The sequence below is a fragment of the Equus asinus genome, chromosome 9 (assembly GCF_041296235.1).
Source record: "Equus asinus isolate D_3611 breed Donkey chromosome 9, EquAss-T2T_v2, whole genome shotgun sequence".
Taxonomy (NCBI): Eukaryota; Metazoa; Chordata; class Mammalia; order Perissodactyla; family Equidae; genus Equus; species Equus asinus.
Genome location: NC_091798.1, coordinates 56,845,403 through 56,871,334, shown reverse-complemented (window position 1 = coordinate 56,871,334; position 25,932 = coordinate 56,845,403). Strand labels below are relative to the sequence as shown.

The following is a 25,932-nucleotide window of genomic DNA, read 5'->3' as shown; positions in this document are numbered from 1 at the left end:
TGGAGTTGCTCTTTAATTTTTTTTTTGTTACTTTAGCATATTAATTAAAAATTATATTTCGTCGTTTCACAATTAAAATTTGCATTTATTGATTCTTTAAAGATTGTAAGATGTATTAACAAATTGGATCTCATTTGAGCCTTGGAACAACTTGGTGGACTAGGCAGAGAAAGCATTTTAATTACCATCTTACTGATAATTACTTACTGATCCAGGGGAATTGAGTGATGTGCTCAGAGTCCTAAGTTGCCTCCATGACAGGGCCAGCAGTAAAATCCAGGTCTTCATACTCCTCGTGTGGTACCTTTCTGCTCTATTAAGTTGCTCAGAGAAAGTATGCAACGGGAAAATATTTCTTACACCTTGTTACTTGTCAGTAATGGTTGCAAGGTCCGTTTCACATCATTATCTTACTGCTATTGCAATTGTTAAGGCTGTTTTGTAGTTTTCTAGATTCTGCTTAAATAGCTGGGAGAGCAAAATAGTTTTGGGAATGAATGGTCCTAAGTTCCTCACGTTATATATAGCTTTGCTCACCAGTCTACCTAGGCAGCTCTAACTTATTTTCGCCTGAACAGTATGTTATCCATTTTGAAAAGGTGTGTCTGATACCTTCAATATTAGAAGCTTGAGAGAGCTTCAGGAATGTCTCCTTTGGGATGAAAAAAGTTATTCCAAAAGCTTTGAATGTTAGACTAATTATGTGTATCTAATTTTGTTCTTGTTTAAAAAGTCTCTAAATTACCTGTGATTTTATAAGTAAGGAATTTTCAGAAGGTAAGGTGATTAAGTATGTACATATTGTTTTCTATAAACTTTTTTTTGGTGTTTATTTCAGATATTGTAGAAGCTTTGAAGCCGGATTACGTGGCCCCCCTGGTCCTTTGGCTTTGTCACGAAAGTTGTGAGGAAAATGGTAGCTTGTTTGAGGTATTCTGCCCCTTCCTTCTTTCTCCCAAAGCAATATTTGTGTAATTAAATATAAAAAAAGATTTAAAAATTAGTATTTTCCACTTGTTCACATTTGTGAAAATCTACATCAGCTGATGCTACTTGTATATTTTTAAATATTATGTTTATGTTACAATTAAGGAATAAGTGTTGACCAATGTCCTTTTTTGAGAAAGTAACAGCACTTTCATAAATTCTGTTTTTCCTTAGTTCTTCGTTTCTAATACTCTTATCAAATGAAAATGTGGCCGGTTTGATGTGTTTAGTCTCATTTGGTTTGAGAAGCTGAATGGTAAAGCAGAAGGACAGGGGTTAGGATTTAGAGTCAGCTGGGCCACATTTTCGGAATTCTTGTTCCGATAATTGCTGGCTTGCTTGAATATTGTACAAATTAACCTCCCTGGCGTTTAGTATTCTTGGGGTTTTGTGCTAGCAACTAGAAATCATCTTTTTAAAAACTCTTAGCATAGGACCTAGTACATAGCACTCACCCCTCAATTTTAACTGCTATTTTAATGTAGCAGGAATCTAGTCTGGGTATGATAGATCAGTAAACACAACTTACTATTTATCTTAACTTTAAAATTTTTTTTCTATTTCTCCTTGTTGCAAAGCTTTAAACGTTTATTGTAAAAATAAAAATCAAACATAATCCCACCATCCAATGAGATCGAGTTTTCACTCCATAGTCAAATTCCTTTTAGATCTCTTCATGTCAGTTTATACATTTTTGGTTCCTCATTTGGGTTTGCTCACTTTTTTCTTTTCTAGCATGAACAATTATATTTTAGATTCCCCTCCCAGGTTTATTTGATTCTCTGTGATAATAGTGAACCTGTTGTATGAGGAAAACTATGACATCCAAAAATATTTTTTGATAGTAAAATAACTTGCTTCAGGTTGAAGTGAATGATATATTTGCCTGATTATTTGAATATAAAGCTGATAGGTAAAGAAAAAACAGTCTGCACATGTCTAGGTAGAGATATGTGCCCCCACTTTCTTAATCACAGCCATTGAATGTGAATTGTGGAAAATTAGAGGTGGAAAGAACTTTAAAACTCTAAATTTACAGAAGAGGAAAATTTAATAATATCAAGCCAACTGCAGGTCAAAATTTGGCCTGCCTATCTTTTACCTCATTAAGGAATTTTTAAAATTTTTTATATTTTACAATTACATTTATTATTAATTCTGTTAACAAAAATAATATATACTTTTTGTAGAAAACTTCAAATGTACGGGAAAGTATATAGAACAAAATAAAAGTCATCCACAATTAATATTTTTATTTTTTTTTAGATGTACATTTTACATGAATAGTCCTTTTTTAGATATGCATTTTATACACACATCCAGATATATACAGACAATTAGGATCATGCCGTGATGAGGTTTTGTATGTTGTTTTCTTTTACTATATTGTGAACATTCTTAGTGAGGAGCATTTGGTATGTGTAATTGATCCAACATAGTAAGAGATGTGTGTAGTATCCAGACTTAAACCTCGAAAGTAAATTGCCACTTTGTGAAGTTCTGAGAGAGATCTAGCGTGGCAGATAAAGATTCTTTGGCTCAGTGGAGCTGTTTTTTCTAACACCTGAGAGGATCTTGCAGCTTGTTGCTTTACTCCCAGAATAAGATAAAAGATGATCTCTCTTCTGCCTGTTATCACAACCACTGCTGATTTATCAGCTCTGATAGCATCAAGGCTGATTGGTCTATTGTAAAAGGTGGGGGCATATTAATATAAAGGCAAAAGGTGATTAAAACCCATACCCCTGAGCACTAAGATATGTGCCGTCTGCTGGTATGTTCTTCAGTCACATGCATGCGGAATTCTTGTGATAAGTTCTGGCACACTGTAGCCTGGTCTTTGAAGATATGACAAACATCAGGCGTGTCTTTACATCAGACATTTTCTTCTGAGGATTTCCTTGAATGACATCTAGAAAAAAATTATCTTTCTGCATGGCAGTTAATATATTAACATATATTAATATATTAAGTCATTTGTCTTATCTTTATATAAAGGTGCTTCATTAAAATGGCTATGTATCGTTTATTAAGTCAAATACTGGTTTTGTTTTCTTTGCTTTTTATTTTTTTATTCACTAGGTCTTTCTAGAGGGCCATGTATTTCAAGCCTGTGATAATGCTGGGCGATTTTACTATTTATGGTATTTAACCTTCATGGTTACCTCATGAAGAGTGTATTGTTATCCTTGGTTTATATAAGGGGGAACTTGGATTTAGGGAAGTCAAATAACTTGACCAGGGTCACACAGCTAGTCAGTAGAAGAACTGGTATTAAACCTTGATTTCTGAGATTTCTGACGTCAGAGTGTAGAGTGTGTAGAAAGCACAGTGCCTTTCTTACTGCTTTGTGCTGCTTCATATTTCTACTCTTGGTAACATGAAGAGTGCAAAGTCATGGGGGCCAATGGACTTCTGTGGAGCCGTATTATTTTCATCATTGTCGTCTAGCATTCTAATAGTAAGATAGCTGTCTGTTTTTTTAATTTAAAAAATTCTATTAGTGATTTCACATTAGATGATATAACTTTTTTCTCCTCTTTTTGGTAGGTTGGAGCAGGATGGATTGGAAAATGTAAGTCTCTTTCGGTTTTTGGGTTGCCATACATTATTTCCATATCTTTAAACCTGCGTATTGAATTAGAGCTGGGTAAAGATCTTGTCAAATGTCTAAACATTGGTTCTAATGCACACATATTCAAACTCAAACATTGTTATGCCAACAGGTCCTCTAAAACATGGAAGTTGTCCTGCAGGCCTGTGGCATTTTCAAGATTCTCTTCAATTTTCTTCCTGTTGGCAGTCCTTCTTCAGGACTTGTTCTGTCTTATTCAGAACTGGCTGTTCCTTCAGATAGCACAGTCTCTCTTTATACTGATGTTTGTCCTCTCATGTCTCTGGCATCCCACATGCTTGTGCCTGCTGTTTCAGCAGAGAAGTGAGTGGGAGGGAGGGCTGTTTTGAAAAGATGGGAAGAACCCTTTCCCAGACGGCACAGCAGGCAGGTTCTCTAGTTCTCTCATTTGCTGCTTTTCTTCTTTGGGGCATGGGACGTCAGTAGGAGACAGTGATGAATCACATTGAACAACTTTCTGGGGCAGAAATTGCAACTGATCTCTGGAAATTATTCCCCTTCAGCCCAGTAGTAAATTCATTTGGCTTCAAGTCTCTCTTACCCCACCTCTCAAACCTTGTGAGCACCACATTGGGTAATTGCTTTATGACATTTAAAAAATTGGTGAAAAATTCCAATATCCCAATTCAAGTTTTCATTGGCTGCTTGTATTAAAATTAATTGAGTTATTTAAAAGATTGCCATTATGGGAGGGCATTGTTACAACATATTGTAGAGTATCAGTATTTTCATTATAAGTGACTATTCTCTCCAGTTATTAAAGTAACATATTACTCAAGCATTTTTAAGTGTCTTATGACACCCGTATAAGAAAGGATGATCAGTTGTTACAATAAAAGCTGTGTCTGGGACTTTATCAATAGGAAAGCTCTAGAATTAGGCATTTCTGGCATTCCCCAAGACAAATCTTCCATTTAATCATCATCAAAGTCTGACCATTATGTTTAAATAAGTTACTAGTGGTTATTTATTCCTTGGGCTTTTTAAAAAGAAAACAATGTTAAAAATTCTCTTCATGGAACTTAAACAGTAATAATGACTTTTGTGAATCTGTGCATTCTAGTTGACTTCCTGTGGAAAAGGAGGAAGAGCAAAAAGGGGAAAAGGGATAATTATTTGGGGCTATCTGATATATTAATTTGGTTATCTGGATTCTTTGACGTGTTATTATCTCTTGTCCTTAGTTTGCTATCTAACAAACCTCCATTCTGTTATTTTGAAGTGTATTACCCGAATAATCTGTGGTCATGAAGTCAGTCTTGTGGCATGGTTATTTATAATTTAACTTTTTCTGATTCAGCATTTCATTCTACCTGTAGTAGTGTCTGGCATAGTCAGAGGAGAAATTTTTCCCTTCAGCTTCAATGTTTTAAAAAAAAATGGACGTTATCCTAATGGCTTTGTTATTTTAGGAAAAATGCATTTTAAGACTTATAGTAAAATTCTTTAGAAGTTAGAATCTTTTTTCTGAATTCCCTTTTTCTTGAAGTTGAAAGAAAATTCCGGGGGCTCTTGTGAATTTTACTTTCTGTCAACTTACTCAACAACTGCTCAGTATCTTAGCTTTGTTTCTATAACCAGTACGCTGGGAGCGGACCCTTGGAGCCCTTGTAAGACAGAGGAATCAGCCAATGACTCCTGAGGCAGTGAAGGCGAACTGGAAGAAGATCTGTGACTTTGGTAGTGTCAGCAATCCTCAGACAATTCAAGGTAAAGAGTCCCAATCCAGTTCAGTCCTGGCTGGGGAACCAGAGGCAACAAAGTATTTTCTTTTCTTAGGGAATTGTCTTCTACTTTTAACTGTGGTGGTTTAGACACTTGAATCAGCTAGAGCACATTTCTCCTTTCTAGTAGGTATTAGAATTCTTCAAAGTTAAGATATGTATGTCACTTCCACTGTCAATTTTCCAGTTTTTTTATAATCCTGTTTTTCTGGTCTGTGGGTGGTTGGGGGATGGTATGAAGTGTTTATCTGTTTGTGCTGAATGCTTCTACTCCCCATCCGATGGTTGATTTCAAAGTCTTCTGTTATCTAACCACGTGATCCTTATCTGACCTGAGTTTTCTTTATTTCCCAAAAAGTTTATTTAAGCCTATTTTCCGTTTAGGCTTAGCTCTTTTCTGTCTAGTGAATAGATTTTGCTTTGTTTTAGCACTTTGTCTTTGTTAACTGCTTCTCTTTCTAAAATGCTGCGTCCTCCTTTTATCACCTGTGCTAATCTTAGTGCTGCTTTAGAAAAGTCAAGCCCCAGATGTTCAGCAAAACCTCCCCAGATATTCTGGGCTACGCTAATCTCTCTTCTTAGCTGAATTCTTACCACTTGAACATCTCATGATAATTTTCCACAACTTTTGTTTCATCCGTATGTGGTTTCTTAATCATATGGTAAGTTCCTTTGGAGGCAGAAACTGTGTGTTCTATGTCCTTTTTTTGTATTTGGTGTTAGCATAGTGCTGAACTTGTAGAAAGGATTTAGTAAATGCTCGCTACCTTGAGTTATCGAATCATCGAGGATATGTCACAGGACTAGATCACCAATGAAAGTCGCATTATTTTTTTCCAGTATAAATCATGTATGCATATAGTATATGAGATTTAAAGGGCCTTTCTGGGAAAGATCATGAATCAGAGTTATTTTACAGAAAAATCTTTTTTTGTCAGATTGCCTGTGTCTGAGTGCAGTACTTTCAGCCTGTACCAAGATGACTTTCAGTTAAATAGCCCTCCCTCTAGGCAGCAGTCTGAATGGATCGGTAAGGGGAGGGTTAGTAGGCAAGAAGCCTCTCCACTAGTGTTGCCAGGGATGGCAGTTATCTCTGGTCATCTCAAAGTCTGTAGTTTGGTCATAGTTTTTGTTTGAGTTTAGAAGGAGGCCCATATCTCTAAGGTTTGTTAGGAAGGTCCCAGAGCCTTTGGACTTATGGCACATGCGGCTACTCCATGAGTTTCCTTTATTAACCTTTTGGACCCCAGAACAGCAGCTTCTGAACCCTGTCTGGAGTCACTCGTCATATTGACGGTTGTCTCGGGAAGAATTTTTAGTACTATCTTCAGAGCTATTATTTGTTCGGAAACTTTGGGGGGTAATCTTGACATTGTTCTGTCCCACGGGAGGGTGATGGTGGGGAGAGAAGGGAAATTAGTTGTCCCTCCACCAGATAGAAATTGCATGTCTATGGACAGGGATCCCACTTGACAGAGTTGGAAAATCACTCAAAGACATTGCAAAGCTCAGAGCCTCCTTAGAGTCGTAACCTGGGAAGAGTAGGTTGGACAGTGCCTTGTTTTCCATTGACGACACCCTGTTACTTTTGGTCTGTTTCAAAGTCTTTCATAATTTTTTCCTATGATAGCCTGACATCATACATTCAGTTCATGGGTGCCAGTGGAGGTTCTGCAGCAGGCTTGCTGAATGTTGTAGGAATAATTATCTAGCACAGTGTAGCTTTTGTAGGGGAGGAAGACATTTCCTCTTCCCAAATGTGGGTTCGTCTGGCCGGAGAACGAATTAAATTCACATGAGACAGAATAGCAAGAGAAAATTAAACAAAGCTTTATGAGGAGCCATGGCCCGGGACCTTTCTTCCTGAAGGAAGAAAGGGCACCGAAGAAGTGGGGTGCACATAGTGGTTATATACCCCCAAACGGGGTGTTTCACATGTGATTGAAATGTCCCTCTCACAATAGTCACAAGATTGCCCTGTCGGCACAGTGCTTGATGGACACAGCAGATAGTGGTCTGCTATGGGCGTAGCAGGAGGCAAGTCTATTGTCTTGAGCTGGGTGGTCACAGGTGAGTGCAGCAATCAGTTCCTAGCCTAAGGAAAGATGCTTAATCCTTAAAGAAATGCCAGCATTGGGAGGGGGAGGGAAGTCAGTTACAGGAGGTTACCAGACTAGCACAATAAAATGCAGATTTAAGTCCTTGCCTTTGGTATTGACTAAGAGTTTCTAGAGAGAAGGTCATCTCCTTTCTTCTTCCTGGTACAGAGAGGGAGGCACCTTTACAGATAGAGATTTACCTTGCAAATGTAAATGTGTCCTAACAAAGGGCAAGTTCCATTCCTCAGAGCCTCCTTCCCTGTCCCAGTTTATCAAAAGCAATCAGCCTCAAATAATCCTGATGCCAAAGAGACATATCTTGGGGTGGCCAATTCCCAGTCCCCACACTTTTCTTAGTCATATCTTTAACAAAAGCATTATTATTATTTGTAGAATCAACTGGCGGTATAGTTGGACTTCTAAGTAAAATGGATTCCAATGGAGGAGTTTCAACAAATCATACCAGTCATGCGGCATCAACGGCCACATCAGGATTTGTAAGCGGGGGAAAAAGCCTAAAGCTGTGCCTTCTGTGGAGATTTTCTTCTATTTTTTTTTGTTTCTTTTTTTTCGTTTCTCTTTTTTCATACAAAAAATTATTTTCCAAGCTATTAATTTATTGTTAAATAGGAAAGATATGACTATAAGACTTCTCATAAAATATGTACTAAATGTTTATAAATTTGAACATAAGGCTAAAATATTAAATGTAACCTTTTCTCTTCTTCAGTATAATTAGACGTGTCTGGGTTTTTTTTGGAGTATTATTGATAATCCTACTTTAGTTAGTAATATTTTATAAAAGACTGTTTATTTTAGTGCCTCTTCTGAGTCATTTCTTTTAAGGGAAATGATAGATTGTATTTTGCAAATATTTCAACATGGCTGCAAGTAAAAAGCCTCCCATTGTGTCAGAAATTCTAGTAGAGTTGTGGTTATAGCTCATCTGAAGTTTGCTGATACTGTCTCCTGTACTTATCCTTTAAAAAAAACATTGTAGTGCATAAATAGTAATAAATAAATCGTCTGACACATTTGATTCTGGTGTTTTGTGAGTCAGGGCAGACATAGTGACAAAATTAACAATCTAATTAACCCTGAGAATATTATCAGTTTATAAATGTGATTTTGCTTTAGAATAGGGGTTGGCAACTTTCAGTAATAGGCCAAATCGTAAATATTTTAGCAATGATGGACCACATACTGTTTCTGTCACATATTCTTCCTGGTTTTCTTTTTTTTAACTACCTTTAAAAATGTAAAAACCCTTCTTAGCTCTCAGCCGTTGTTTGCCAACTCCTGCTTTAGAATGAAAGTGATTGAAAATTGGACATTATTCTTTTATAACCTAATATATGCTTCACACATATGCTGGGCATATCATCACTAAAAAGAAAAATACAATATCCGATTAGATAAAGGACATTCCTAGGAAGGAACTTCAAGTAAAATCTCACTTTAAAACCATTATAAGGCAGTCTAATTTACAAGCATTAAGCAGTGTTTTGCTCATCTGTTACAGTAAATTTTATACAATAGATTTTATATGGCAATGCACTATCCCTGTTTATAATAAATTCTTTATTTTTTGTGTTTTTCAGTAGCTAATAGTTGCTGAATTAATAGGGCTTTCCACCATTGGAGATAGGAAAATTGAAAATGAGACATACTATCTGTAAGCAAGAAGCAAGCGATAAAATTAAGTACTTATATGTAAATGATTCCTTTCCCACACATTATCTAATTGATTTCTATTAAAAAAATCAAATATAATGAAACAATTATGATACTCCATCAAATTCACTAAAATGACATTCTGTTCACTTCTTTTCAAAAGCAAAACTAGGTATATAAGCAGTTAGTGGTTTTGAAAAGTTAAAACCTTACAGATTTGACAAAAATATCAGGGAAAAAATTATTTTCTACAATTGTCCCACAGGTTGGAGCTATTGGCCAGAAACTTCCTTCATTTTCTTCCACTTATACGGAACTGGAAGCTATTATGTATGCCCTTGGAGTGGGAGCATCAATCAAGGAACCAAAAGATATGAAATTTATTTATGAAGGAAGTTCTGATTTCTCCTGTTTGCCTACCTTTGGAGTTATTACAGCTCAGAAATCTGTGCTTGGAGAATTAGCACAGATTCCTGGGCTTTCACTCGACTTTGCGAAGGTGTGTATAATAAGCAAACTTTATTTTGCTTTTCTTCTGTTTCTTTAAATATGATTGATAAATGTCACATCCTTTATATGTGTATGTGTGTATTAATAAAATAGTTTTTATTGGTTGATTCAGGAATAAAGATGTAGCCTATCTTTTGATTTTTCTTTTTAAGAGTAAGAGAAGAAGAGAGTTGAAAGGGCAAGCAAAAAGAAGACAACAATTATGTACAGCCCCGTAACCCTAGCATTGTGTTATTAATTTCCTCTCTACCATTTACTTGCTGTTTGACCAAGGGCAAATAACTTCTCCAACCTCCAGTTTCCTTATCTATAAAAGGCACATGATAATCTTTACCTGATAATATTGGTGAAGGAGCAAGCCAGGTAATTATCTGGAGGAAGAGTATTTGAGGCAGAGAGAAAAAGTATAAAAGGCCCTGAGGCAGGTGCATACTTGGCTTGTTTTTGAAACAGCTAAGAGGCCAGTATAGCTGTAAAGTAAGCAAGGGGGCAGTGGTAGGAGAAGCGGGCCTTGAATGAAGTTATTGTAAGGATTTTGGGTTATATTCTGATTAACATGGGAGGCCATTTGTAGTGCTTTGAACTGAGGAGTGGTATGATCTGGCTATGATCGCTCATAGGCACATTTTTGCTACTGTATGGAGAATAGATTATATGGGAGCCAAGTACAGAAGCAGGGAAGCTGCTTAGAAGTCCATTGGAGTAATTCTGGCAAAAGGCTGGATAGGTGGGGAAAGAAAGAGGAGTCAGGGGTGAAGGTTTTTAGTCAAGACAACTGGGATGATGTATATGCATATGCATATTATTTATAATTATGTAAAATATACTTAATATGTGCAGTAGTTACATATGACATATTACTGTGTATAATAAAATAGATATATATAGTTACTTTAAGATGGGAATGATCAGGAATTGGTTTCAGATGCCTATTGCACATTCAAATGGAGATATAAAGGGGGCAGTTGAGTATATGAGTCTGGAGTTTTGGGGAGAGGTCCAACTGGGTTTCTGAGCATTAAAGTGATATTTAAAGACATGAGACTTGATGAAATCTCCTAATATGTGAGTGTAGGTAGGGAAGAGCCTGAGTTTAGGGGCCCTGCAGTGTTTAGAGGTTGAAGAGATGAGGAGGAATTAGTAAGAAAGACTGAGAAGGAATAGCTGGTAAGGTATGAGGAATATCAGGAGAATGTGGTATTTGAGAAGCAAAGTGAATACATTGTTTCAAGAAGGAAGGAGTGAACAACTATGAGAGAGCTTTTGAGGTGGTGTAGATTTTATTTCCACGAGTAAGGTTCAGGCTGTGAGCCCAGTGATAATTGTTGACTCCTAGAGCTGCTAGCTGATTTCTGCGACCTTGGCTGATTGTAGAACCCATTCGCTGGAGGGTTGGTTAGCCCACTGCTGCTCTCAATTTATGAGAACTTATTTTATTAGAGTGTTTGATGAAGTTGAGAGGGAGGTGAGAAATATGTGCCAAGCAGTTTGTTGTTTGAGTCACTCTCCCATGGTATTTGCTGCAAACAGTTCTTCTGTTTGGATAACGTTAAGTGCAAACAATTAAAGCAAATGTTTTAAAATTCTCTCTCTGAGTTGGAAGGAGTTGGAAATCATGAATGGTGTTCAAAATCTGTGGCCAGGAATGATAACCATCTTAGAATTTGAATGCCAGTCTTCCCAACCTCGACTTTCCAGGCCATTTGACACAGTGAGGCAGTCCTTCACGTGTCTTCCTATCACGTTCCGCCGCACCTGCCTCCTGCTTTTTTTCCTTCTGGGTGCTGAGGAAGACTGGGAATTAAGCTGTCCTATGGCAGTGGAGTGTGGTCATTTGGACATGTGGGTCGGGTTTTGTTTTTCCTGTTCTATTGGGTTTTGTTTTTCCTGTTCTATTGTTTTCCTACATTTATTTGTATATTCTTGTTTTGATACATTGAGGTTAAGTGGCTATGAAGTTACACAGTGCACTTAGTATCTATCTTTGTAGATAATTTACAAAATATCATACTGAGGAAATGTTGATATTGATAGTGCTGTTACCTTGAAGGTGGTTGTAAGGTTTATCTTTGTATTTTGGTGAGTTGTTTGTATTTGGTATGTGGGACTTGAAATTACTAGCACTGGCCAATTTGTTCAGTTTCATTCAACAGATATTGATTTGGTACCCAGTGTGTTTCAGGCACAGTGATAAGCACTAGAAGTATAGCACAGTTTAGTGTCCCCATTGGCAAATAATCCATAATTATCAGTCAACCAGGATGTATGACTGACAAGGAAGAACACAAATATAAGATATCTTCTCTGTTGATAGTCTTTAGATTGGAAGACTGATTGTTTCTGAATCATATGATTAAGAAATAGAAGCCAAACCGAGGCAGATAATTTGGGGGAAGGAGTGATGTGAGCATGTGGACAGTAAAATGTCACTTCTGATTAGCAATATACAGAGGCAGACCCTGTGGAAAAAGAAAGTCAGCTAATAAAATTTTACTTACCTTAACATAGGTTCTTCATGGAGAGCAATACTTGGAGTTATATAAGCCACTTCCCAGAACGGGTGAGTTCTTCATACACTGTTTCCATAATCATAGCATAGTTTCTTTTTCTGACTAACCTTCCAGACTGTCAGTGTGTTAAGATGGCATAGTGTGACCTAAATAAATCACATCACAAGTTATTTATGTGCATGTCAGCCATTAGAGTAGATTGATGTTAACTAGTACCTGTTTTGGTTTCCTTAAACTTTGTCTTTTAATAATCTTATTTAACAAATTGATTCAAAATACTAACAGTTTCTCTCTGTTGATGTCTGTGTTATTAACAACTGAAAGGAGCATTTTGTGTGCGTGTATTCTAAACAGTGATTGTGTATAATCACTTATGATTCTTATTAATATGATTCTTCATTCTTTTTTTGGTATCTATATTAGTACTGTTTTCATAAAGTAGACAATGTTAAAAGATACAGAATTTCTTGTACTTAACTCTTTCCTGTTTTGTTTTAGAGTAAATAAAACCAAGTCTGCCTTAGGGATCAGTTTTATTTTTCTCAATAATATTTACTTGTTCAGTAAAGCTTCTCTTTTTATTCTTTCACTATAATTTGGTATGTTTGTTTGTTTCACTACTCTGATATCAGAATATTGTCTAATTATATAGTGGCCATAGAAGGTGGTAAAAAAAAAAAGTGTTTATCATGTGACATTATATAACAGAGGTCAGCAAGTAGCTAGAATCCTACTTTATTTTTTTCCTGTATCTTTTTATTTTACTAAAAAAATTATGAAATTCACATTGCTTAAGGCTAAATAGCTTTATTTCAGTGTTAGTGTTATAGCATAAGTTTCCACAGAACTCTTTTTTATCTGAGGCAGTGCACAGTGTGTGGTGACTGAGCATTCATCGGATATCCACTGGATACCTGCCACGTGCATGGCACAGTGTTCTGTTTCAGATAATTTTCTAACCTGGCTGCATATCAAAATTGCCTATTATTACATTATATTGTATCACCTCTTATTTGAATAAAATATGGATTCTGGATCCCAACCTTGGAGATTTTGTGTGTATGCCTGTGTTGTGTGTATGTGCTCTGGTGGTGGCACTGGTGGCAGTGGTGGAGGCTAGGAAGCTCTCTATATGTTTTGTATGCAACCAGCCTAACTAGCATTCTTTTGGGAACCATTGTTATAAGGGAAGTATAAATGTTGTAAGATAGGTTTCTGCCTGTAGGGATTTTAAATCTGAAGAGAGAAATTAGGCATATACTCAAAAATGATTACAACCGAAAAGTGATATGAATAGGAAGGTGATAGAAAATACTTAATTTCTTGTACCTCCTTAGCTTCAAGTTATGGTGCTCATGAGGTAGTTCCTGTGCATTTTCTTTAAGTAAGTTTAAAGTTTATTCTCTAGTAAATATGAATATTCAGAATTTGAGGTACTTATGGTTTGGAACCTCTTTAAACTGCAGAAAACCAAGGTATGACTAATATTTATAAACTTTCCATAAAAACACACCAGTTGATACCTAGGACCTCAAGCATCAGGAGACTGATATCACCATCTCCGTATCTCTTAATGCCTCATTTGTTAGCTACAGTGGTACCATCATAGGCTGACTTATCCCTCCTTGTGGTAAAAAAATAAGCATTAGATGAAGTACGAGAAACCTAACAGCAGTACTTTATTTTCCATCATGAACCAGACATGTTCTAGTCTATGATGTGCTGGTCACTAGATTTGCTGGGTTCAAAAGTTTGATCTTTATTATGTTTCTACTTGATGTCTTTCTTAATTAGAATCACTTCTTTTTGAAGATAATTTCTATTATTAGGGCAAAACAATACTTTATTTCGTCTGGAAAGTGAGATTGATAATGTTAGCAGCCTTGATTCTCTTACAGGAAATATGTGATCATCAAATGTTAGCATATGTAAATGTGCTTTTGAACAGTTAAGCATTATGCAAATATAAATTATTATGCCAAATCCCCAAAATAGTACCCCATGGAGCTGTGGTGTTTTATTTTATTCTTTTGAGGGGGTTAGCCCTGAGCTAACATCTGGCTGCCAATCCTCCTCCTTTTTGCTGGGGAAGACTGGCCCTGAGCTGACATCCATGCCCATCTTCCTCTACTTTATATGTGGGACGCCTACCACAGCATGGCTTGATAAGGGGTGTGTAGGTCTGTGCCTGGGACCCAAACTGGTGAACCCTGGGCTGCCGAAGCAGGGTGCGCACACTTAACTGCTACACCAAGGGCTGGCCCCTGGAGCTGTGATTTTGATTGTTAGGAAACATTTAACCTTTTTCTCCTTAAGTACTCATATTTAAGTAGATTTTTACCAAATTATAAAATAAGATGTACTCATTATAGAAAATTTGGAAATTATAGAAAAGTGTAGCAAGAAAACAATTGTCTGTAATTTTATTCACTGATTGAATATTTATTAAATATCTATTATGTGCTAGGCTGTCCACAAATGGCTGATAATATAACCAAAAAAAGACGTTTTATTTATTTATACAGAGCTTAGAGTCTGTCTAATGATGAATGGAGACGATGGGCAATGATAAACATTGTGTAATCCAGTATTATGGGAGAAGTGTAGGTTTGGCACAAGAGCACATAGGAAAGTCTCTAACCCGGAACTAAACTTGAGGGGTTGAGGAAGGCTTCTTGGTAGAAATGAAATCTAAACTGAGTTCTGAAATTAGGAGTTAACCGTGTTAGGAGGAGATTGAAAAAATATTTCAGGCAAAGGAAACACTATACGCAAAAGTTTAGAAGTGAGGAAGAACGTTGGCTGTTAGGGGAACTGAAAATACTTCAAGCTTCTTTAAAGGTAAGTTGAGGAAGAAAGCAAGATATGAGAGCAGAGAAGTAAAAATGATCTTGAACAGGCTTGAAAGACAGGTGAAGAAGTTTGGATTTTATTTTAAAGGCAATAGATAGCCACTTAAGCAGTGTCAGCAGGAGAGAATTATGTGATCAAATGTGGATTCTAGAAAACATCAACTCTGGCTCATCTTTGTGGTGCTCCGATTATAAAGGAATGAGACAGAGGGAAGGAGATTTTGTAGGAGACTGTTGTAATAATCTAGGTTAGAGGCCGTAGTTGATTGGATAGGATTACAGGCATGAAGATGGATCCAAGTGGAGGAGTTGTAGAGATGTGTAAGGAGTAGGCCCTGTTTGGTTGTATGTGGAGTTGATCATCTGGGGAGATCATCACCAATTTGTCAGTTATTTATTGATTGCTTGTTCAGTTCTGAGCATTCTGCTTGGGCTGTGAATAAATGGAGAACAGAAACAAATCTAGACTGCCCTCATGGAGCATATCATCTAGTTGTTGGGGATGGCAGCCAATAATCAAATGACCACACAAATAAACGTACAACTGCAACTACATATGGTAAGCATTACAGATGAAACATACACACCACTGTTAGAACTTAAAATAGAAGGATTTGACATAATCAGGGTGGTAAGGGAAGTGTTCTCTGAGGAACTGACAGGAGGAGAGATTTTAAAGAAAGATTTCACCTAGATAAGAAGTTAGGCAAAGAGGGAAAGAATAGCATTCCAGACAGTGCCAACATCCTGTGGAAAGATCCTAGAGATAAGGAGAAGCATGACTAAGGAGGAACAAAGGAAGGCCAGGGTGGCTGGAGAGCCTGGTAGTGGTGATAGAGAATAGTATCACATAGATCACCTTAGGGAGTTTTATATTTATCCCAAGAGCCTTGAGAAGTGATGGAGCATGTTTTAAAGTTGGTCAGAGTGGATGTGCAGGTACCTAGTTAGAAGCCTGTTGTGGTAGTTCAAATGAAATGATGGTTGCTTAGACTAAGGTGGTAGTGAGGAGATGGAGAGAAATAGGTGGATCGGAGAGATATTTAGCAGGTGAAAGTGACAGAAATCTGGATCTCATCCTTGACTTCTCTTTTACCCTCTTTCATATCCAGACAGTTAGCAAGTTCTTGGGTTCTCTCCCTTCACTGCATCAAGAATTTCTATTTCTGTCCACCTCCACTTCCACTTCTTCATTAGGCCACCATCACCTCTCACTTTCTAAATGTTCTCTCTGCCTCTATTCTTGCTCCCCTCAGGTCCGTTCACCCCACTGCAGCCAGAATGCTGTTTCCAGAATGCAAGTGTGTTTGTCACTTTCCTTTTAAAAACCCCAGATGGTTATCCATAGACTTTAGGATGAAGTCAAAAGCTTTTAGTGTAATCCAGCTTCTTTCAATCTCTGCATACTCCAGTCTTGCCACATATTTAGACTCTATTTTATGAGTTGGGGCGATGGTCAAGTTTTTGGCTTGGGCAGCAGTGTGGCTAGTACTATTCATTCATATAAGGAACAAAAGAGAAGAGCAGGTTTGAGCAAAAATAAATGAGTTCACCTTCAGGCATTGGTAATCCATCAAGACATCACCAGTAAAATGGTGGAAAGAAGAGTCCATAAAAGAACAGAGTGATTAGAAAGAAACAATGTCTCATTGAATCTAGTAGAGTAGAGATTTGAGAAGGAATGGGGTAAATGGTATTGATTGTATGCTTAACAAATGTTTGTTGAATGATTGAAAATTACTTTTTAAAACCCAATTTATCAGAAATATTGATGTTTCAAATTTAGTCATTCAGATATTCTGATTGCTTTTAATTCAACGTTATATTGAAATTTATTTCAAGCTATAATTTTTTACTTTTGCTGCACATATACTGGAAATTTTGTTAAATTCTCTCATGTCTTACTATAATAACTTATGATCTTTAAAACAGTCTATTTATTTGTTTACTTTACTTTTCATTTTAGGAAAATTAAAATGTGAAGGGGTTGTTGCTGATGTCCTAGATAAAGGATCCAGTGCAGTAATTCTTCTGGATGGTAACTTATTTCCAGTTCTTAAGTAATATTGTTAGATTGATAGACTTTGTATGTAACATAATACTTCACCATAGAAGTTGATCAGTAAGTTTGTATTTATCTTCCAATTGGTGAGAAAGCAAGATAAGCGTTCCATAAATTTATAAGCTCTTTTAGAAAATAAGGGAGGGAGGGCAGAAGGAGTAGATTTGGACAGGGGTGGGGAGGGTGGGGCATTTCAGGGGATTTGAGACAACATAACCAAAGCACCGAGGTGAGAAGCATGCTGGTATAGAGAACAAAGAGGAGAATTATGCTTGCTAGAGTATGTTTTTGGCAGAGAGGAATACATAGATAGCCCTCAGTTGATAATTAGGCTATATTGTAAATATTCTTTTTTATGTTAGCTCTTTGGAATTTGGTACATATTTGACCCCTCAATCATTCTTATAACTGGTAGTTAGGTTCCTGAGACCTTGCGCATTCAACCCCGTTGAATTCATAATGTGGTTTAAAACACCATAGCCACATTTTTTTGCAGTGGGAAAAAAGGTTATAGTAGTTTAATAGACATTGAAATACTAGTAATTTAACATAAGCTAAAGATAGAATGCTTGAAATTTGTTTATTTTAAAGTTTAAGAACAAGAAATAGGTATTGTCAAAAATTTTAGAGATAACAGTGGAAAGTTTAATATTGTCTGATATTTGGAATATCGGCTTTGTCACTCTTGTTCTAAATACATAGGAGGTTATACTGTATATGCTGTTTTGGAACTGCCTTATTTTTGCTTATTAATGTGTTGAGAACATTTTTGATGCTGTTAAATATTCTTCTACTACATTGTTTTTGTTAACTCAGTATTTCATCATATGTCTGTTCTCTCTCCTTTTCCTCTTTCTCATCTTCCTCTTCCTCCTCCTCCTCCTTTTTTAGATCTTTGTATTTTCTTGTCATTCCAGATGTTGGCCAACACGTGGCTGCAGTCCTCCCAGTTTCCTTTTATTCTTCTCACCATTCTGCCAAATGTAACATACCACAAAGCAGAACCTCTGCAGTAGCTTTAGCTTTAGTTTTTACTATTCTCTCTTGACCTACTCCATTTATTTAACTATAGCTTGGTAATAGGTAATAATGTGTTAGAATTTATAGATAAAGTATAGATGAAATTAGATATCCAATTTCTTGTGTAATAAAGATGAAAATCTTATTTTAAATACAAATTGCCATGGCGTTTCTTATTTTTTGTTGTATTTAGATTACAGTTCAAAATCATATTCCTAGTTTTCTAGAGCTGGAGATACAGATAATACTCAAACTCTGACTAGGAAATTAGTCAGTAGAAAGAGTGACAGCTGTCTTACCTTCATTCATTACTTGCTTATTCACTAACTTGCTCTCTCATGTCGTTTATTCATTGATTCATTAATTTAATAAATATTTATTAGGTGTCTTTTCTGTCCTAGGTACTTTTCTAATTGCTAGAAATATGATGGTGAGCAAAGCAGTCATGATCCTGCCCTCCTGAAGCTTATACCTTCATTATCACTTATTTCCTCTTTCATATTTCAGGCTCTTTTGAGCGCCTTGGCAGAGCCTTTGAAAGTTTGAGAGTGTGGGTACCTGCACTTGATAGTGGGATTATTTGAAATATTTGAGATAGAGAGAATTGAAGTATGAAGGGTGGCTGGGGAGGTTTAAGAAGAGGTGAGAGAAACTGCTATTTCATAGACAAGACAGGATTTGGGAAGATCTCTTCTCTCTGCCTTCCAGAGACTGCCAGTGAATGAATAAAATGAATGCTTTGTAACCCAAAAGTTGGCATCTTTAAATTACAAAACCTTCTAGGAATTGGATTTTGTTTTTGAAACTTTTAGAGGAATTATTCGTCGTATATTGGTTAACTAGTCATGTCTTTTGATGTAACTTTACTTTTTCTCTCATTGACTTTTCAGTTTATTCTTATTCTGGAAATGAACTTCTGTGTTATAATCAGTTCTCACTCTTCCTTGTTGGCTCTGGAGGCTTTGGTGGAAAACGGACGTCAGACAAAATGAAGGTAGGCTATGCCTTTGTAAGGAAAATATGTGTGGCTAAAGATCTTTGTCTGTTTTTTGAATTTACCATATTACCATATGTGAAATTTCATAGAGGAGAGCCTCAGTAATCCACAGTTTTTTGAGTCAGAATTGGTTCCTTGGATTTGAAGTGCTGTTTATGTTTGTTTTAATATATAACATATGTTATATATAAAGAAGTCTGGCTGAGATAAGTATAATATACCTGAGATAATTATGGGAATATTTTCACTTTCTTATATAAACTTTGCAGCACCCAAAAGTCTTTAGAAAAACCTAGCATATACAGGTGATCCTTGTATAAATTAAAATCTTCATTCATTAAGTGACTTAAGCATTTCTCTTGTGTAAGACAATTCTAATTACTCTTTAGCTCTCAAATTCTATCTAAAAACATATTTTTCCTAAAAATATTTTATAACTTGGATTTTACACTGATTTTACCTGACCTTTGCCTCTAATTTATTTGAGTTAAGATTATACTGTAATAAATATTTTTCTGGAGTAAATAAAGTATTACTTAAAGAAGTATTGAGAGACTACTTCTGGAATGATGGTGTGAGGAGTTCCTTCGACCCTCTCCCCAGTGAAATAATCGTAATTGGTAAAAATTATAAATATTCAAAGTCTCTGGGAATTGTCATAAGGGTATATAGCAAATGAAGAAATATTTATTCAAGAAAATCTGTATCTTGGTAAGAACAGTGAGAATCTATGGCATTTGAGCCACAATTGTCTCCTTCCTCCCTCTTCCAGTGATTCAGCATGACAGAAACTCCACTCTAGGCATGTATAGCCAAAAAGACAGGATCCCTCTGCCCCCAGCTCCCAGAATAGGGCCACACTATATTCTTAGGAGGAGCAGGTCATAGTTTTTCTTATTCTCCAACCAGCTTGTATTGCAGAAGTGCTATTCTGGGTAAAAGGGCTAGGAGTTATGGGGCTCTCTTCCTCCGCCCAGCCCCTACTTGTAGGGTGGAAACTCTGTTCTACCCATGGTAGGCTGAGAATACTGGGCCTGTTCACTCTTGCCTCAGCTTACTCATAGGATGGGGGTTACAAGCTGGGAGAAGCAAACTGAAAAGACCAGAAGCTACTATCCCTGACCAGCACCCTATTATAAAGTGCGGATGTCACTTGGAGAGAAGTGGGCCACCATCCTTGTCCCCATCTCTGCTGCAGAGGTGCAGAAGTTTTGCCCAGGAGGCAAGTCAGGCTGTAATGATAGAGAGCTCTGAAGCTCTTTCCAAGGAAATTGACTTGTTTTGGAATGGAGTATTTGGAAGTTCAAAAGTAAGAGTGCACTCAAAAACAAGATTACTTTCGTGATAAACAATCAAGAGGAGGCTGGTAGCTCCATGAGAGCAGTAAGCTAAACTAGTCCAACTAGAAGTTTACTAGAGAGAAAGAGCCCTCATGGGATCATAACACATCTCAAAGGCTGCCATTAAAGACTACCCCTGCAAAGAGGCCTGACTTTAATTGGATCAGACTGTGGAGCAATCTATGCCCCAGGGCATTGTTGAACATTATAGAGCAATTGTCTGGCAATTAGTGGAGCCTAACAGCTGGGTATAATACCAAATGAGGCAGACAGTTTAACAGAGAGATGAGAAAGAGAGGGGCACAGAGAGCCCTGCTATAACCATGGTCATCCCAGGGTGGCTGCGTGCTTGCCCAAGGCTGCCCCTCTGAGGAGCAACATCAGAGGCTGCACACTGTGGGGGAAATAGACTTAACTAAAGTAGTCCAGCCAAGTCACCACACAAAGAAGTTAACAGTAACAACCCCTGGAAGGGGAAGGGGGATCAGTATCTAGAGTTACTACAATATATTATCTAAAATGTCTGATTATCAACAAAAAATTACAAAGACCTGAAAGGAATGGGAGAGCATGATTCATAGACAGGAAAACAAAACAAAACAGGCAACAGAAACTGCCTTTGAGAGGACATAACAAACAAAGACTTCAAAGTAGCTATTGTAAATATGTTCCAAGAACTAAAGGAAATCGTGGTTAAAGAACTAAGGGAAAGTATGACGACAATGACTCATTAAATAGAGAAAATAAATAAATAGAAATTATAAAAAAGATCCAAATAGAAGTTCTGGAGCTGAAGGTATAATAACTAAAATGAAGAATTTACTGGAGGGGCTCAATAGTACATTTGAACTATCAGAAGAAAGAATAAAAAGGCTTGAAGGTTGATTTATCTATTTATTTATCTGTCTATGTCTGTCTGAAGAACAGAGAGAAAAAAAGAAAAAGAATGAAGAGCCTCAGAAAAATGTGGGATACCATTAAGTATACCAGCATTCATGTAATAGGATTATCAGAAAGAGAGGAGAGAAAGCAGCAGGAAAAAATAATTGAAGGAATAATGGCTTTGAGGAAAAACACATCCAAGAAGCTTAACTACCTCCAAATATGATATAAATGCAGAGATCCACACCCTTAGTAAAGTGCATTTAAAGATTAAATAAATTTAGATGTGAATTGTTTTTCTAATCTTGTAGTTATTATCATCTTTTGCATTGGGAAAAGAGCCTTTACCTTTTTCTCCTTTGTGGCCTGGAGAATAGATCTGATTATATAATTCCTTTCATTAAACAGAGCATTTCAGGAAAATCATAATCTTGATAAAGCCAGCAGTTATGAAATTTTAAATGTCATTATCTCCTGAGCATAAAATATTTAAAAAATACTTTTTATTCAACTTGCAGCTTTTATGATATTGAAACATAGGTCTTTCTCAAATACCAGTTTGGGTAAAGAGAATACCAATGACTTTGTTAGTATTTAACATATAACATTTTTTGATTTCAGGTAGCGGTAGCCGTACCTAACAGACCTCCTGATGCTATACTTACAGACACCACCTCACTTAATCAGGTAAGATTGTATTTTCAAGAAGTGATGAAGCCGTTGACTGCTGACACTTTTAAATTTATAACTCAGATAGCCTATAATTTTGTGAGTCCAAAATTAGTGGCTATGTCTTTCAACATATTAAAAATAATGACATATTTCTGTGGTTGGAATTCATTCTTTCTAAATTTTTACTTACCAGGTTTTTTCTCCATTAGGTATCAAAAGAAAATATAAAATGGCTTTTCATTAGTCAATTCAAAAAGCATCATGCTTTGTTGGCAATGGAGTGCTTGCCCTAAAGAGATTGCCTAGCTTAGTGGTGAAGAATTTCATGAAAGCCTCAGAAGGCAGGATAAAAAGAATTAAAAAGCAAATTTTAATCATCCTTTCTCTATTGGGAAAGAAAGCTGAGTACATGGCTTGGAAACAGATTATTATTTGCTAACTTTAGTAGACAGGCAAAATAAAGCATCTTAGAAGAGGTAGGTGATTTAATCTTTTATTTAGCATAAATAATTTGTTTTCTGATGAAGGAGATAAAATACCCTATCAGTTAACAAATTCTTTGAGCATGCAAAGACTTAAGAAACAAAAGGTAACCATAAAGATGAGAAAAGCAACTTTGTTTTTGAGAGATGTAAAGATATAAAGATTTTTTCTCTACTGACCATGCAGATACAGAACAGAGTAAGTAAAGCTCCAGAGTTATGCTGTGAGTGACCAGGTAACGACAGCAAATTATTCATAAAGTTTACTTAATTTTTGATGCTAATTTTGATATGCTTGATATGAGAACTTACGCAGGATTTGTTTACTGGAACATAGATATAATTTCCTGAGCCAGAAAGACTTAAGATTGGTACATATTAAGTGTATTTTTTTCTGCACTATATAATTGAGTGACGGAAAGAACAATACTTTTTTCCTCAGATTAGTTTTTTGCCTTTGAATGTTTTTCCCATCCCCGTTTCTTATCAGTTTCTTAAGAATCCACCCATATTTATGTTTAATTAAAGCTTCATAATGAAATTAATTTTATTAGGGTGCTAAAGAACAGAAAAGGCTTCATGGTTTCATGGTTCAGAAAACCCAACAATGCTCCTTTATTATTCTGGGGTTACTGAAATAATAAAATGTATCTGCTGTAGATAAGAAAAGCTGAATAGTTTCCAAGGCTTGGATTTCTACATTAAGTAGAGAGAATTTCTTTCTTTTACTCTTCTTCAGATGAATAGAACTTTTTGTTAGCTTTTAGCAGAGTTGACTGTTTTGCTGTGCAACGAAGGACAGTTTTTAAGTTAACAGATATTTTTTGTATAAATAATGGGCACTCATCCTTTGACAGAGGTTCCTGACTCTCTTGTATCATATGGCTGTTTGAGAATATGATGAAAGCTACCTACTATTTGTTCAAAAAACATTTTGTATAAAACTTTGCATAAATTTCAGGGGATTTGTGGGCTGTGTTCAGCTGGATCTGTGCTGTAGGAGATACAAATCTGGAAGAAATGTGGTCTGTTGTCAAAGAGCTGGAAGGACACTCGGATACTCAAGATGTAGATGTCTGAATAACTAGGGCACCTATTCCAAACAACGAATTATTAAGTACAAGGCTTTGAATTATAGAGTGAGTACTGTAGACTTTCAGAGAAGGGATGCTCATTAGGAAATGATATATGGGAGGGTTTGTTAGAAAAGATGGGACTTAGCTGAACTAAAATGGTGTGTAGGTTCTGTCTTACCAGAGTTGCAGGGCTTGCAGCGTTGCCAGGAAGGGGATAGGAAGTAATGATAGCAGACTGGAAGAGAGAAGAGCCTGATGAGTGTACAAGGAGTAAGAATGACAGCGTTCACGTTGGAGAGTAGAGGGAGATGATTGTGGATGGGCAAATCTTTAAGGAGAAGTGAAAATAAGGAAAAAATTATGCCATTATAGCATGAACTTTGTGCTAGGTATTGTGACTTTTTAATCAGTAAGGGAACTGGCAACCATATTTTTACCTCTGCCAATATCACTCCTGGGATATTCTGTTTATCATGTCTTTAGGAGAATTTCTTCCTCTTTAAATTGGTATGACATTACAAGTGTACTTTATAGTTTTTCATAATAAATAGGAAATTCATCCCCTATAATCAAGGAAGATCAAAGAATGAATAGGTATCAGATGTCAGGCTTTGCATTTGGGGAGAACAAAAACAAAAATCTGTGGTTTCCCCAGATACATATCTTATACTACTTATTCTAACAATTATGATTTTAGCTATCATCATTACTAAATAAAGTAAATTTTTGGCATATTGGTTTATACTATCTATTAAAATAGAATACTTTATTAAATTGCCATGTGTATTATAAGTACTGCCTGTTTTTTGTCTTTTTTGTGGGTGTGTGAGGAAGATGGGCCCTGAGCTAACGTCTGTGCCAGTCTTCCTCTATTTTGTATGTGGGACGCTGCCACAGCATGATGAGTGTGATGAGTGGTGTGTAGATCTGCTCCCAGCATCCGAACCTGCAAACTCCAGGCTGCCAAAGCAGAGTGCATGAACTTAACCACTAGGGCACCAGGCTGGCCCCTGGCTGTTTTGTTGTGAAACAATGATTTATTATTTTTGGAGACACTGTGGGTTGACTGAATGGTCCTTCTGCTACAAATGGTGTTGGCTATCACTCATGTAGCTGTTCTGAGAGGGTGACTGGACAGGACTGGAAGGCTAAGATGGCTTCTTTCACAAGTCGAGGACCTTAGTGCTGGCTGTTGGCTGGGGTGTCTCTAATCTTGTCCACATGGCCTCTTCCTTCATGTGGTGTCTCATCTTCCAGGGCCTTTCTGTATGGCCCTCAAGGGGACTTCTATTTAGATTTCTGTAGTTCTTTTCTGTGTAGCTTCTTCCTCTTTAGTACATACATGTTCCAGCTGCACAGTCTCGCAGAACTTTGATCTTCACCTCTTTCACTCATTGAGACTGTTTTGCTCTGTTTGGGTTTTCCTTCTTGCATGGCAGTCTGGAAAGTGCTGTCAGGCAGAAAGCTGTGGCAGTTGTAGAGTTCATCTTGTTTGTTTCTCTTCTGTCAAGAATCACAATCCCATACTACCTACTGTCTAGTGCCTAAGAACAGTATCTCCTTCCCCACTCAAAAAAAAATTTTTTTTTTTTAGTTGTTTTCAGTGGAAGAGTAAGTCCACCCCAGGTACTCCATCATGGCCAGAAGTGGATGTCCTACACCTTTGTATATGCCCTTACTACCTCATTTTCTGATTTATTACTATCTGGTTTTTCAGTTTTTTATTGCTGTCCTTTGTTTTCTACTTGCTTCTTGTATATCAATTAAAGAGCCTATGTTATTTTCTTGTTTCTCTCTCCCTTACTGTTCCAATTTTTTGGGATGCATTAATTTTACTTTTTCAGGACATTTAATGTTTATGTATTATTCTTACACTCTCTTCCACATCTTTGTTTTAGTCTTAGATTTGCAATTGAATCTATCAGTTCTTTTGCCAAAGGTGCCCCATCATCTCCTGGTTGGTTGAAATTCCTCCTGTAGTAGGTTCCCCAAGAAGGGCTCGTGTCTATGGTATTCCTTTGGTTCATATGTATTTAGGACTTTTTCTATGCCCTAGACTTGAAAGACAGCTTGGCTGGATATGAAATCTTGAGTTTCTTAAAAATGGTGTTCCGTTGTTACCATGCTTTGTATGTTGCTTTTGAGGAGTCTGATACCAGTCTAATTATCTTCCTCTGAGTTACTTGATCTTTATTCTTGAGGCTCTTAGGATTTTTTTCTTTATCTTTAAAGTCTGATAGTTTTACTAGGATATGTCTCAGTGTTGCTCATTCCAGCTTGGTTTTCCCATGTAACTCATGGGCCTTTTTAAAATGTATATTCAGATCTTCTTTTGTTTTCAAAAAGTTTTCTAGGATTATAATTTTAAGTATTAGTTCTCATTCGTTGTTTTGTTTTTCTTTCAAGTACT

At 36.6% G+C, this 25,932-nt stretch overlaps 1 protein-coding gene across 1 annotated transcript in view; it reads left to right on the top strand.

Moving 5' to 3' along the window:
- Positions 1 to 25,932, top strand: part of HSD17B4 (hydroxysteroid 17-beta dehydrogenase 4) — an 81,129-nt gene that overhangs the window by 26,414 nt on the left and 28,783 nt on the right. Inside the window, exons 9-17 of the mRNA XM_014844074.3 lie at positions 839 to 930; positions 3,538 to 3,562; positions 5,204 to 5,332; positions 7,839 to 7,942; positions 9,385 to 9,618; positions 12,138 to 12,189; positions 16,958 to 17,029; positions 18,964 to 19,067; positions 21,914 to 21,979. Of these exons, the coding sequence (XP_014699560.1) occupies positions 839 to 930; positions 3,538 to 3,562; positions 5,204 to 5,332; positions 7,839 to 7,942; positions 9,385 to 9,618; positions 12,138 to 12,189; positions 16,958 to 17,029; positions 18,964 to 19,067; positions 21,914 to 21,979 (878 nt within the window). The remainder of the gene's footprint in view (positions 1 to 838; positions 931 to 3,537; positions 3,563 to 5,203; positions 5,333 to 7,838; positions 7,943 to 9,384; positions 9,619 to 12,137; positions 12,190 to 16,957; positions 17,030 to 18,963; positions 19,068 to 21,913; positions 21,980 to 25,932) is intronic.